The following is a 14,088-nucleotide window of genomic DNA, read 5'->3' as shown; positions in this document are numbered from 1 at the left end:
CCAGTAGAAAAAACTGAAGCCGCCCAGAGAGGTTAAGCATTTTGTGTAGGGTCACTCTGCAAGAACATGGCAGAATCTGGGTTTATATAATCATTCCAGTCACAGACTCTGAGGCTCTTCTTGTCAACGTCTTCCTCTCATTTTTAAAAATCCTTGCCATGCTCACCCCTCCCCAACCCCTTCAAGTTTGGGAAATCAGTTGTAGAACCAGACTAAAAGGTGAGGGTAGCCATGTGGCATGGTTTTGATTTTTTTTTTTTTAAACAAACTGGCAAAGGAGGGTTCAGGGAGTGATTGAGACTAGGTTACTAATATTAAGGGCCATCCCAACTCTGCTGTTCACTAGTTATAGGGATCAAACAACTGTCTTAACCTCTGTGAGCCTCAGTTTCTTCATCTACAAAATGGGAATAATCATGGTGCTTATCCTCCTGCCCCCTAACAAGGTCTTATTTTCTCTAGCAAGGGTGGGGCTGTTGGTGTCAGAAAAGTTGGCAATGGTGGCCCCTAGTGGAACAAATGAAAACTGCAGCCCAGACACCATAACCGACTTGAGGGCTTTCTGGCAGAGACCTGATCCATGTCCATGTAGAAGTGTCTATGCTGTGCTTAGTTTAGCCATGTAAAATAGGCAAAAGGACAGAACTATTTTTAAATAAAAGATCTCTTGGAAAAACTAAAAATTGCACTGGAGGAATGAGAGATAATTATTTGAAAGGGAGAACAGATCATTTTGAGTTTCCCAGAAGGAATTTTCATCGACTCTTCCTTCTGCCTGGAAGGCTCTTGAGCCAAGATTTCTATAAGGCTGACTCCTTATAGGTCTCAGCTCAGACACCTACAACTTCAGAGAGGCCAGCTTTCACATCCAGTAAAAGTTATACACTCCGCATACTTCATCACTCTTTTTTTCCCCTGTCACTCTTATATTATCCTCTTTTTAAATTCCTTTATGTCTAGCATTTGTCATTACCTGAGATTCAGTTTTGTTATACGTCCATCTCTTTCACAATTTAGTATAAGCTCAATGGAAGCAGGTGCCTTGCCTGTCTATTCACAATTTTGTCCTTATTGCCCAGCACAATGTCTGGCAAATTATTTGATGGAAACTTGTTAAATGAGTCCTTTGGGACTCTGATGTTTAATGCAGACACTTTTCACCACAGCTTCTCCAGCATTGGGTATTAATACTTTTTAAGTTTTAATACTTTAATGACTGTAAAGTTTTAAGTAGCTTTGTCTCTAAGCCACTGATCCTAAGTTACCTCATCCAAGTAGTCCTCTCTGTCTTTTGCATTTGTCTCACTGCACTGTATGATCAGGTTGAAGATTTTCCTGTGAAATCTTCACTGTCTCCCCTGATAGTGATGAGATTCTCCACTGGGTGGTCTCAGATTGCAGGCAGGCTTTACTTCTCAATGCCTCAGAAAATAAGCATATAATCAGTTCTAAATGAATATCTGCCGTTATCAATGTCTTTTGTGGAATACTGAATAAATGAAGTGTCTAGTATGTGCCAGGCACTGTTCTGTGTATCTTAAAACAACCCTAGGAAGTAGTTGTTGTCAAATACCTTCATTCTGCAGATGGGTAAACTGGAGACCGAGAGATTCAGTGATGTGCCCAAGGTCTCAGAGCTAATAAGCAGAGCTGGGACTTGAGCCCTAACCTTGACAGTAAATAAGACCATGTTTGAAGAGTGAGCACTATGATTATCCTCATTTTGAAGATGAAGAAAAGAAAGTCACTCGGTCGTGTCTGACTCTTTGCAACCCCTTGGACTGTAGTCTGCCAGGTTCCTCTGTCCATGGAATTCTCCAGGTCAGAATACTTGAGTGGTTAGCTGTTCCCTTCTCCAGGGGATCTTCCCAACCCAGGAATCAAACCCAGGTGTCCCGCATTGCAGGTGCATTCTTGACCAGCTGAGCCACAGGGAAGCCTGATGAAGAGGCTGAAGTTAAAAAATTTTCCCAAGCCCTCACTCTTAACCATTATGTCCTGCTGGCTTCCTCTCATTATCTGCCACTGTTTATTGAAATGTAAACTGTTTGCTTATTTATCTATTTATTTTTAATTTTGGCTGCACGGGCTCTTTGTTGAGGCACTCGGGCTTAGTAGCTGTGGGCTGAGTTACCCTGCGGCATGTGGGATCTTAGTTTCCCAACCAGGGATTGAACCTGCATCCCCTGCACTGGAAGTCAGATTGTTTAACCACTGGACTGCCAGGGAAGTCCCTACACTTTATTCAAATGTCGTTAATCCATAGTATCTCACCATACCTCAGTCTCTAACTTTTGGACTCAATAGGTATTCTGTCTCAGTTATTTTTCACATAATCAGGAGTCCTCTGAAGGAGAGGCCCTGTTTTGTTACTGAAAAGGAGAAGCTACTTTCTAGGCAGGTTATCATTCTCAGTCTCCAAGTGGAAGAGTCACCACAGTTAAATCGCCCTGGGCTTGTGAAGATGGCATCTGCTACTTTGTCATCTTTGCCATTTGTCACCAGACTCTGGTTTGTTTTCCTTGTGCCTGTTTTGTGTGAGTTAGACTTTTAGTGGGTGAATGAAGTTCAGTCTCTAGAAAAGGAATGCTGTTTCATCTCCCCAGGTTTCTAATCACTGTCATTTATGCCCTGCAGTGAGTTTTGAAGGATGTGCTGGCCTACCAAGGACAGTCTATGTTTCTGACGACACCCGATTCAAAGTGCACGCAGATGGCCTGGTTACAGTCAAACGGCCTGTATACCTTCATCGTCCAGAGCTAAGTTTTCTTGTCCATGCCTGGGACTCCACCCACAGGAAGCTCTCCACCAAAGTGACACTGACGGTATCAGCGCACCACCATCACCACCACCGTCATCATGTAAGTCGGAGTGTTTCTCGGACATTCACTATTATTTTAGTCTGCTGCTTAATTTACATCTGGGGCTGGATCATTTCTATGGGGATTATGGGGATGTCCTCTGTGCTCTATGAGGTTTAGCAGCAACCCTGGTCTTAACTGCTAGAAGCCAGTAACACTGCCAGCTGTGGCAATCGAAATTGCCTCCAGACACTGCCAATGCCCCCTGGGCCTAGAGGGATGGGATGCAAAATAGCTGCATTCCAACTGAACTAATTCTTGCTGTTGATTTGTTGTTGTTGTTGCTAGGCTGATGGCAAGATACACTACCTTATTTCTGCAGATAGTGTAGAATAAGGGTAAGGGCATGGATTCTGTCTGGGATTGAGTACCAGCCCTTCCGCTAGGGAGTTACTTATTTTTAATTATTTATTTATTGACTGTGCCAGGTCTTAACTGTGGCACTTGAGATGTTTAGTTGTATGCAGCATGCGAACTCTTAGTTGCAGCATGTGGGATCTAGTTCCCTGACCTGGGCCCCTGCATTGGGAACACAGAGTCTTAGCCACTGAACCACCTGGAAGTGCCATGGGGGTGTTATTTAATCCGTCTGTGCTTGAATTTATCTGTAAAATGGAGATGATACTGACTATATAAACTAATACTTGTAAGATGCTGAAACTATGGAAGGCATATATCAAGTAGTCAGTCATTTTTAACTTTTCTGCTCATTCTCTACCTGGAGGAAGAATTTACACAAAGTCAGTTTTCTGGTCATTTTGCTCTTCATGTCTCTAGTGGGGAGGGTCTTGGCAAAGAAGGGGAGGAATCACTATGAATCTTTGGCCTGATTGGATCTCCACGAGCTACTTCCCCACTGAATTTGCAATGCCTGGCCCTTGGGTCTGGCATATACCAGGAGCCCGGAGTGGGGTGGATTGGCCACAGAGAAAAGGATATAAGTCTGCCCAGGTTCTTGGCAATAATGTTTCTGAAATTGTTACCCAAAGCCAGATGCCTTTGCCAGTTTCTAAACTGCTCCCATGGTGCTTCCTATTGAATGTCTCTCTAGGGGGCTATTATAGTTATATCCTGGGAGTGTAGAAGTGTTGTAAGTGCCAAGGTCATTCGGCTGGCTCTAGTTTTTCTCCCTGAAGACTGCTGAGATTCTAGGAATTTAATACTCCTGGGAGATCTTTTTTTTCCTCTCTGGTGTAATTGGTCAGACCAGAAAAATGGGGAACTTAGTAGAACTAAGCTTCCTGACTCAAGTCTCCAATTGATGCCATCATTCATGTTAGTCCTATCTGGTAAGTTCTTGCTAGATAGTGGTGCATGGAGGCCTCTTGTGAGCCAAAGATGGAAACGAAGTTGGTCTTTCAACTTTACTTCTCCACCTTTGCCATCTGCCTTCATGATTAGTTTCAAATACATAGAAAAGCATACATTGCAGTGGTTTATGTGAAACAGTATTTGCCTTTCAAGTTTAGACAATTCAGTTGTAACTTGTGACCATTATTGAGACTCTTGCAGTCATCAGGAGGCTAGGTTCTTTCTTTCTTTTTTATTCTGTCAACCTTAGCACATATATGGCTTCTGTCCTCAATGATACCTCATGGTCCAAGATGGCTGCTGGACCTCCAGTCATCACATCTTTCCTCTGGACAGTAGGAAGTTGAATGGGATGAAGCCCCAAAATGTATCACTTAGTTGTCCACGTTTTAAAGAAGGCTTTGTGGCATTTTGAAGCAGTATTTCCTCTTACATCTCATTAGTCAGAACTTGGCTTCATGGTCCCACCTAGCAACAGGTGTAGTGCAGGGAATGTAGTTTACTTGGGTACATTGTTGGATTATATATGTAATCTCAAGAGAAAGCGTGGGAGAAAGACAGGGAAAGAAACTTTTGTTTTTAAAAAAGAACAGATATTGAGTGAAAGTGAAAATCTCTCAGTTGTGTCTGACTTTTTGTGACCCTATGGACTGTAACCTGCCAGACTCCTCTGTCCATGGAATTCTTCAGGCAAGAATACTGGAGTGGGTAGCCATTACCTTCTCCAGGGGATCTTCCCAACCCAGGCATCGAACCCAGGTCCCCCACATGGCACGTGGATTCTTTACCATCTGAGCCACAAGGGAAGCCTGGATGGTAAGGTGGCAAGTCTGCCACAACTGGTTTGAGGTTGACTTTGGTTTGTCTCTAGTTCAGAGTACCCTTATGGTGCCAGGTGACCCTAAATTGGAAGGGGTGATAATCTTAACTCTCTTTTCATTCATATAAGAATAGATCCTATCTATTTATATCAAAACGTCACATGGTATACCTTCAGTTCAGTTCAGTTCAGTTCAGTCGCTCAGTCGTGTCCAACTCTTTGCGACCCCATGAATCGCAGCACGCCAGGCCTCCCTGTCCATCACCATCTCCCGGAGTTCACTCAGACTTGCGTCCATCGAGTCAGTGATGCCATCCAGCCATCTTATCCTCTGTCATCCCCTTCTCCTCCTGCCCCCAATCCCTCCCAGCATCAGAGTCTTTTCCAATGAGTCAACTCTTCGCATGAGGTGGCCAAAGTACTGGAGCTTCAGCTTTAGCATCATTCCTTCCAAAGAAATCCCAGGGTTGATCTCCTTCAGAATGGACTGATTGGATCTCCTTGCAGTCCAAGGGACTCTGAAGAGTCTTCTCCAACACCACAGTTCAAACGCATCAATTCCTCGGTGCTCAGCCTTCTTCACTACTCTCACATCCATACATGACCACAGGAAAATTTTTTATTTTGTCAGTTATACTTCAAGAAAGCTGGGGGAAGACTATAAATAGATCTAAATTTCCAGTTCTTTCTCTTAGGTTGGGTAAGTTTTCTGGTCTGGTATCCTTTTGTTCCTGAGGGATGGATCCTATGTTCAGTTTGTTTATGCTTAAACATGACTCCCTTTAATTTCACACATGATGGGAGTTCCCTGGTGGCCTAGTTGTTAGGATTCTGGGTTGGCAAGATCCCAGGTTCAATCCCTGGTCATGGAACTAAGATCCTGCAAGCTGTGTGACACAGCTAAATAAATGAATAAATATCTTTTTTTAAAAAAATAATAATTTCATACATAAGGATGTTAATGTTATGTTTTGCCAGCATAGTGTTCATCATTATTTATTATCATTCTCTGAAAATGTTCTGTAATCTTGATATCAGCAAAGTATGCACTTTGCCTTCCTCTTCAGTATGGCAAATGAATTTGCATTCATACATCAAGGTCTGTTTGTTCACCACGGCTGTGCAAGATGGTAATTTTTAGGCTTAAGATACAGTATCAAGAATCAGTTTAATATTTGTTCCTGTGTTCAGGTCATACCTCAAATTCCATTTCATTAAAACTATAACTGTGTTTTCCAACCAGTCCAACCATCATCTTTGTTAGCATTAGTTGAGCACTTACTGTTTCAAGCACTATTCTTCTTTTTTTTTTTTTTTTGCTGCACTGGGTTTTCATTTGCTGCTGGCGGGCTTTCTCCTGTTGAAGGAGCCGGGGTATCTCACTGCAGTGGTTTCTCTTGTTATGGAGCATGGGATTTAGGCACTTGGGCTTCATTAGTTGTGGGGTACGGGCTTAGTTGCCCCATGGTATGTGAAATCTTCCTGGCCCACAGATTGAACCTGTGTCCTCTGCCTCGACAAGCAGATTCTTGACCACTAGACCACCAGGGAAGTCCTCAGGCACTATCCTAAGTGCTTTATTGCGACCCTAGTATCACATTTAATCCTTCCAAGGACCCTTAGGGCTTCCCTTGTAGCTCAGCTGGTAAAAAATCCACCTGCAATGAGGGAGACCTGGGTTTGATCCCCAGGTTGGGAAGATCCCCTGGAGAAGGAAATGGCAACCTAGAGAATTCCATGGACAGAGGAGAGAGACAGACTATATAGTCCATGGGATCGCAAAGAGTCGGACACGACTGTGCAACTAACTTTCACTTTTCACTTTTCAAGGACCCTGTGAGGCAGATACTGATATAATCCTCATTTTAGACATTAGGAAAATGTGGGACACAGAAGTTAAATAACTAGCCCAAGGTGTCACAGTGAGGATGCAAAGCCAGTCAGCCTGGCTCCAGGGCCTGCCCGTGGCCAGGGTGGGACTGCTTCTCTAGAAGATGAATGCAGAGTGTGCGTGCGTGCGTGCGTGCGTGTGTGTTAAGGAGTGTGTGAGTGACTAGTACAAAGGAATGAGAAGGATTTTATGATGCTATCTGGTCATGTTTCATGTCTGTCCTGTGCATTTTGAATCACATTTTTAAAGGTAAAAAATAAGGTTTGACACGTACGTTATAGACAGGCATCAGTGACAGTGTGGGAGATGGCAGATGGAATTGTCCTCTGGAGTCTTTACTGCATTACCGCCATCACTTTAACACTTAAACAATTCAGAAGATCTTTCCTTCCATCTTCAGCTATCTCATTTCGCTGTGTGTGCATAAAGCTATCTTTATCGCATATGAAAACTGTTCAATATGAGTCTCAAAGGGCGTTTTTGGTTCCCATCCCAACAACTTCTATTAGAGCAAATGGCAACCAAACCAATAGAATAACACAGTGAGATTAAGGGATTAGTATTGATCACAAAGTAATCCTTAGTATCAGTTCCTAAAACTTATTCTGTAGGTTAACCTCCACTTTGGAGACCTATATCCCTAGCAAAAATATAAGAGAAAAAATTTAAAACACTGGGGTATCAGATTGTTGCATAAGCTCTGATATTAAGTCATTGGGGGCATAATGTCCTTTAAAAATGACAAGTGTTGGGACTTCTCTGGTGGTCCAGAGGTTAAGACTCTGTGCTTCCACTGCAGAGGGTGAGGGTTTAATTCCTGGTCAGGGAACTAAGATCCTGCATGCTATGCAGCCAAAAACCAAAAAACAACCCCAAAACAACATGGGCGTGAGATGTGGACTTGATATAATCAGTAAAATAACGTCAAACCCTCAAACCCTGTAATCTTGTATGCATGATTGCCTGAACTCTGGACACCAAGAAAGATCCAAAGAGGAAACCAGCTTGGTGATATGGTAAAGGGTTCATTGGGTTTTGTTTTGGCTGTTTCTTTTGTTACTAAATGGAAACCATGTCCTTCTCTCAGAAGCCTGGAGATTCTTCTTGGATAGTTTGAACTGTTCAGCCTGTATCATCTCGCCTAAATGATCCTGTTTTGTTCCTCATCTTCTTTCCTTTCAGGACTCTCCCTCTGGAACCCAGATGGAAGTGCTCACGTTTCCTGGCCCCCACCATGGTCTCCGGAGACAGAAGAGAGACTGGGTCATTCCTCCCATCAGCTGCCCAGAAAATGAGAAAGGCCCGTTTCCTAAGTCGCTGGTCCAGGTACAGAAGGAAGTTCCCTATTTTCTGGGAGGGAATTTGGCTGAGAAGGACCTAGGAGAGAAAGGGGAAACAACTAGTGTCAGGATCCTTTCTTGCTCATTCATCTCTCTCTGCTTTGTCTCCAGATCAAATCTAACAAGGAGAAAGAAACCCAAGTTTTCTACAGCATCACTGGCCAAGGAGCTGACACACCCCCTGTCGGTGTTTTTATTATTGAAAGAGAAACAGGATGGTTAAAAGTGACACAGCCTCTGGATAGAGAACACATTGCCAAGTACATTGTGAGTGTCTCTTAGAAGCTTGTTAACGATGGGGTTACATGTTTCCAAAATATTTTGGTCAACTCATGTTGATCATAGATCAGACGCTCTGGACGTTTGAAGAGCTTGACTCGTCTAGACCTGTCAATAAGGTGAAATGACAGGAGAACCTGGGAAAAACTAGGGGCTGTTTCTGTTAGGAATAAAGTTGGAGAGAGTCTCGAGGTATCAGACATGATCTTAGACCCAAGATGTCAACCTATACTTGGGATTAAAAGTCCCTGACATAAAGGCAGATGGGCTTCCTTGCTGGCTCAGTGGTAAAGAATCCGCCTGCCAATGCAGGAGACATAGGTTCAGTCTCTGGGTCAGGAAGATCCCCTGGTGGCGGAAATGACAACCCATTCCAGTATTCTTGTCTGGGAAATGCCATGGATAGAGGAACGTGGCAGACTACAGTCCATGGGGTTGCAAAGAGTCAGACACAACTTAGCTACTAAACAACAATGATGACACAAAGGCAGAGGATGGTGATGATGTTGGAGAACAAAAATCATTTCTGGGCCTTGAGAGCAGTGGGAGCTCAGGGATGTTGGGAGGTAATGCCTTGATGCCAAATGCAGAAAGGTCTTGGGGAAACCCTAGACTCAAGTGTCCAGAGTAGATCTGACCCTGCTTGGAGTAAGTCAGAGAGTCTCAGGTTTCCACCTTTATCTCCTAGCCCTGGTTCTCAGCCCCCATGTGGGCAATGGGGCCTTTGACCTGGTGGGTGTGTTCTCCAGCCCATGTGTCTTCCCATGTCATGGTCTTAACCAGTGCCATGACCTCACTGAAGCAGTAGCATGTGTGTGGGATAAGTTCTGTGCTGGGGAGTCCTTACTTGAGTGGAAGGGAGTGGGGTCCAGTGGAGCCCACGCTGCTCTGGTCGGACCACTTCTCCCGTGTCCTCTTCCTGAGTAACCCTCACTTGCCTCTTGCAGCTCTTCTCTCATGCCGTGTCTTCGAACGGACAAGCCATTGAAGAGCCTATGGAGATCGTGATCACAGTGACCGACCAGAACGACAACAAGCCCCAGTTCACCCAGGAGGTCTTCAAGGGGTCTGTCCTGGAAGGCGCTCTTCCAGGTGTGTCCAGCCACGAGGAGCTCAACACCCACCAAGACAATTTAGGTTCTTTGGACCGCCCCCCTTCCCCAAGTGTTGGGGCTGGCATTTGGGGTCAGGCCTTTCATAGGCACAGAACTTCTTTGGAAGATAGTGTGTGTGTAAAATATCCTCCTGACAGAAACATGTAGAAAATGTTCAAGCGCAGTTTAAGAAAGGAGCAATTTGGACTTCCCTGGTGATCTAGTGGCTAAGACTCCATACTCCAGAGATCCCACATGCCACAGCTAAGACTTGGGGCAGCTAAATAAATAAACAAATATAGAGCCGCTTAAGAATAACCTTCCCTGATTAAGAAATAGATCCTTGGGGACTTCCCTGGTGGTCCAGTGGTTTAGACTCCACACTTCCAAGGCAGGGAGTGTGAGTTCAAACCTTGGTTGGGGAACTAAAGATTCCCCATGCTGTGCAGCCAAGAAGTTAACAGATCTTGTTAAGAGTTTATGGCCCTTGTACAGTCCCTTCCTGATCACATTTTTCTCTCTGTCCCCTAAAGGCAGCCACTACCCTGACTTTTATGGGCTTCCCTTGTGACTCAGCTGGTAAAGAATCCGCCTGCAACGCGGGAGACCTGTGTTGGGAAGATCCCTTGGAGAAGGGAAAGGCTACCCACTCTAGTATTCTGGCCTGGAGAAGTCCATAGACTGTACAGTCCATGGGGTCACAAAAAGTCGGACATAACTGGGCAACTTTCACTCTGACTTTTCTGATAATCATTCCCTTACTTTCATTCATCTTTTCTGATGTGTGTACTTAACACTGGGTAACATCTTGTTAGTTTTGCTTGCTTTTCTACACGGTGACCAACAGTTTTCTAAGGTGGTTGAACCAATTTACACTCCTACCAGCAATATACCTCCTGGAATTGTAAGACTTCTTTTTGGCCAGTCTGTTGAGTATATGATTATATCTCAGTGTAATGTAAAATGGCATTTCTATGATTATTAATGGAATAAAGAAGCATCATATGTTTGCTGACCATTTGGGTTTCTTTACAACTTAAATGTTCAAGTCTTTTGCCCTTTTTTTCCCTCTTGGGCTTTTTGTCTTTCGTCTATTGGTTCTTTCCTTCTCCCCACCCTCTGCCACCCCTCCCCGCCCCACTGTTCAGTTTTGGGACTTTTACTTCCCCAACCAGAGATTCAACCTAGGCCCTTGGCAGTGAGAGCACAGAGTCTTAACCACTGGACAACTAGAGAATTCCCTGCCTATTGATTCTTAAAGAGTTATTTGTCACGAACGTTATAAATATTTCCTTCCACCTGGAAGGCAATGATCTCAGATGACCATACTCTCAGGTGGAAATGTGGCTAAGAAGCGAATTGTGGCAATTTCTGGGGTTTTTCCTCTCTTACGCACTATTCATTTAGTGTATATGAGACAGAGCAAAAATGTTTCAGTTGAACCAGGTGGGTTCTGGGAACACCATTCATTCATTTGGTAGAATGCTTTCTTCCTCCACTAGCGCTTTGGTCAGAATTTTGGAAACGAATCTTCTTTGCTTCCAGGAACCTCTGTGATGCAGGTCTCGGCCACAGATATAGATGACGATGTGAACACCCACAATGCTGCCATTGGTTACAAAATCCTAGCCCAAGAGCCCATGCTGCCGCACAACAAAATGTTCACCATCAACAAGGAAACAGGCGTCATCAGTGTGCTTACCACCGGGCTGGACCGTGAGGTCAGGGGTCAGGAGGATCCAGAGGGTGTGGAGGGCAAATACACATTAACTCAATTTCCTGGATGATGCAAAACTCTGCCAAGGCTGGTTGCCATTTAGCATGGTGATGGTCTGAGCTTTACATCTCAGAGTTTGTCTAGAGATTTGTGGCCAGGCAGGCAGGTGGAGTTATTGGCATTTAAGCAGATGAAAAAGTAATCTGTTTATCTGCTGGGAGCCGGGTGGGACCTGATGTAGCTGTGGGTCCTGACTCGGCTGTGTTTGATCTCTGCAGAGTTTTCCCACATACACCCTGATGGTCCAAGCAGCAGACCTTAATGGCGAAGGCTTGAGCACAACTGCAACGGCCATGATCACAGTCCTGGACGCCAATGATAATGCTCCCAGATTCGACCCGACCACGGTAACCCTGCCTCTTCTTAGACAGTCTCCAAAGAAAGGTCCTTGGTTGTTTCCCAGTATCTCAGGGGTGAACGCTTAGGTAACTTTTCCCAGACCATTCAACTTCAAGCTAAAGAACAAGCGGGTTGAGGTGCCAGTTGTCTGTCGTCCTCAGCCTGATGCCTGTTGGCCTAGGTTTCTGAAGTTGCAAAATGCACCTCCTGAATCCATGTCCTCGTATTATTGGGCATCTTGGTAGCAGATCTTACCAGCTTTTATCTATTGAATAAATATCCTTTGGGTTTATACCAGGCACTGTCTTAGACACTGGGCATATTATCACAAACACAGCAAACAATCATTCTGTTCTCATGGAGCTTAGAGTCTAGCTAGGGAGACATTAGACAACTAATTATTATTGTGTGTAATTTTAGTAAATGCAGTCAAGAAGAAGGTACCGAGAACCTGAAACCTTGTTGTGTTCCTTAGAAATCAGCTTAATGGTTAATAACAGGGATTTGACTATTAATGGTTTAAACAAATAGGGTTGCCTTTTTCTATACTTTAAAAGACTCAGAGGTACATAGTCCACTCTGTCAATAGAAACCAAGCCTCCTTTATCCAGCCTCCCTCCATCCTTGGTGCATGGATTCTATCCCCAGTGTCACTTTGTGGCCCAAGATGGCACATGGAGCTCCAGCTATGTCTGTGGTTTGTTCAGAAAGAAGGCAAAGTTGAGAGGTACCTACGACTTTGATGCTAAGTCAAGTTTTATTATTTCTGTGAAGACCCATCCCATAAATTTCATTTATCTCTCATTAGCTACTGCTGTCTGCAAAGGAACACTGGAAATACAGTATTTTATCTGGGCATGTTGCTGCCATCAATCATGTATTAATGTTAGAGAAGAAGAGGAAAATGGATATTCAGTAGACAGCAGTGTCTGCCACTCTAGCCTAGGCTTTATGAGTTCAAGAGAAGCTTCGGACAGACAGTTTGATGCCCCGAATCAAGAGAAAGCTTGCTGCATAGCAAGAACTGAAAAATAGTGTAGTTAGCCAAGTGAAACTACCTCCTCCAGAACCTTGTGAAATGAATTTAGAATTTTAGGATGTATCCTAAGTGCAGTGGGGTGTTATCAAAGGGCAGGAGGTTATAATGACCAGACTTTTATGAAAATTACTGGTACCACTGAGAGCAATGGGAGCAGAGGGGAGTAGGGGATAAATGACAGTGTTAGCAACTGGGCCAGAGTGTGCTGAGGGGTGTGGACAGGCAGGGCCTTGGCTCTTTCAGATACCCACAGGGCACTTAAGTGCTGGCTGCTCCACTGACAGGAAATAAGGATCGTGCTGGTAGAGTGGGCACTTCTCCCAGACTCTTCTCAAAGTTTGGGCTCAAGAAAGGACTCCTTTAGACCCCTGAGTCCTGGCTCCACTGCTGGGTCTGACTGAGTACATCCTAAGTGACCCATCTTCTCCTTTGCTCCTCAGTACGTGGGGTCAGTGCCTGAGAACGAGGCTAATGTGGCCATCACCACACTCACAGTGACCGATGCCGACGTCCCCAACACCCCGGCATGGGAGGCTGTTTACACAGTATTAAACGATAACGAGAAGCAATTTATCGTCATCACAGACCCAGTCACCAATGAAGGCACTCTGAAAACAGCTAAGGTTTGTATGGTTCCTGCAAGATGCAGAAACTGACCACCCAGCCAATGACCCTTGTCCCTGATGCCTTCTCCAGTATAGCCTGATGTGGCCTGGGTGGAGTGGGGGTAGATGGCTCTCCCAGTTGCCAGTGGACCATTTGGGGTTTGCAGTGACTCTTCGGACTCATGTGGGAAGTCAGGAAGCTCCTACATAGCACCCTAAATGTTTTTGCTTTGTTTTTTTTTTTTTTTTTTGCCCACACCTCATGACTTGTGGGATTTTAGTTCCCTGATCGGGGATTGAACCTGGGCCCTTGGCAGTGAGAGCCTAGGACTCACTGGACTACCAGGGAATACCATTTTAAAAAATACAGTTTTTTTTTTAAGCTGTTTATTTTGTATTGGGGTATAGCCGATAAACAGTATTGTGGTAGCTTCAGGTGAACAGCGAAGAGACTTAGCCATACATATCTGTCTCTTTTAACACATTCTCTGAAACATTTGCCCATCTCCCACAACTGTTTTGCGGATGAGAAGAAAAATGGTTTATGGGTACTGCTATTTTGCCAGATGACTTTAGAAGTGGGACAGATATGCCTGTGAAAAACGTCTAGGAAACTCAAACCCTAAGAAGCTGAGTGATTTCCTTCTTGAAGTTAGTCAAAAAGTTAACGAATCCCAAGATGAACCCCAGAGGTTTGACCTCCCCTTGAGCAAGTGAGGAGGTGCTTCATTT

The 14,088-nt window shown here is 44.4% G+C and overlaps 1 protein-coding gene across 1 annotated transcript in view; it reads left to right on the top strand.

Annotated features, from left to right (window-relative positions):
• The window catches only part of CDH1 (cadherin 1), a 73,587-nt gene that overhangs the window by 45,042 nt on the left and 14,457 nt on the right, over nucleotides 1-14,088 (top strand). Inside the window, exons 3-9 of the mRNA XM_040253258.1 lie at nucleotides 2,638-2,861; nucleotides 8,066-8,209; nucleotides 8,335-8,490; nucleotides 9,450-9,594; nucleotides 11,142-11,317; nucleotides 11,592-11,720; nucleotides 13,192-13,374. Of these exons, the coding sequence (XP_040109192.1) occupies nucleotides 2,638-2,861; nucleotides 8,066-8,209; nucleotides 8,335-8,490; nucleotides 9,450-9,594; nucleotides 11,142-11,317; nucleotides 11,592-11,720; nucleotides 13,192-13,374 (1,157 nt within the window). The remainder of the gene's footprint in view (nucleotides 1-2,637; nucleotides 2,862-8,065; nucleotides 8,210-8,334; nucleotides 8,491-9,449; nucleotides 9,595-11,141; nucleotides 11,318-11,591; nucleotides 11,721-13,191; nucleotides 13,375-14,088) is intronic.

Source organism: Oryx dammah, unplaced genomic scaffold, assembly GCF_014754425.2.
Source record: "Oryx dammah isolate SB20612 unplaced genomic scaffold, SCBI_Odam_1.1 HiC_scaffold_13, whole genome shotgun sequence".
In the NCBI taxonomy this organism is placed as follows: Eukaryota; Metazoa; Chordata; class Mammalia; order Artiodactyla; family Bovidae; genus Oryx; species Oryx dammah.
Note: the sequence above shows the minus strand (reverse complement) of the source record. Positions and strands in the feature narration are given on the sequence as shown.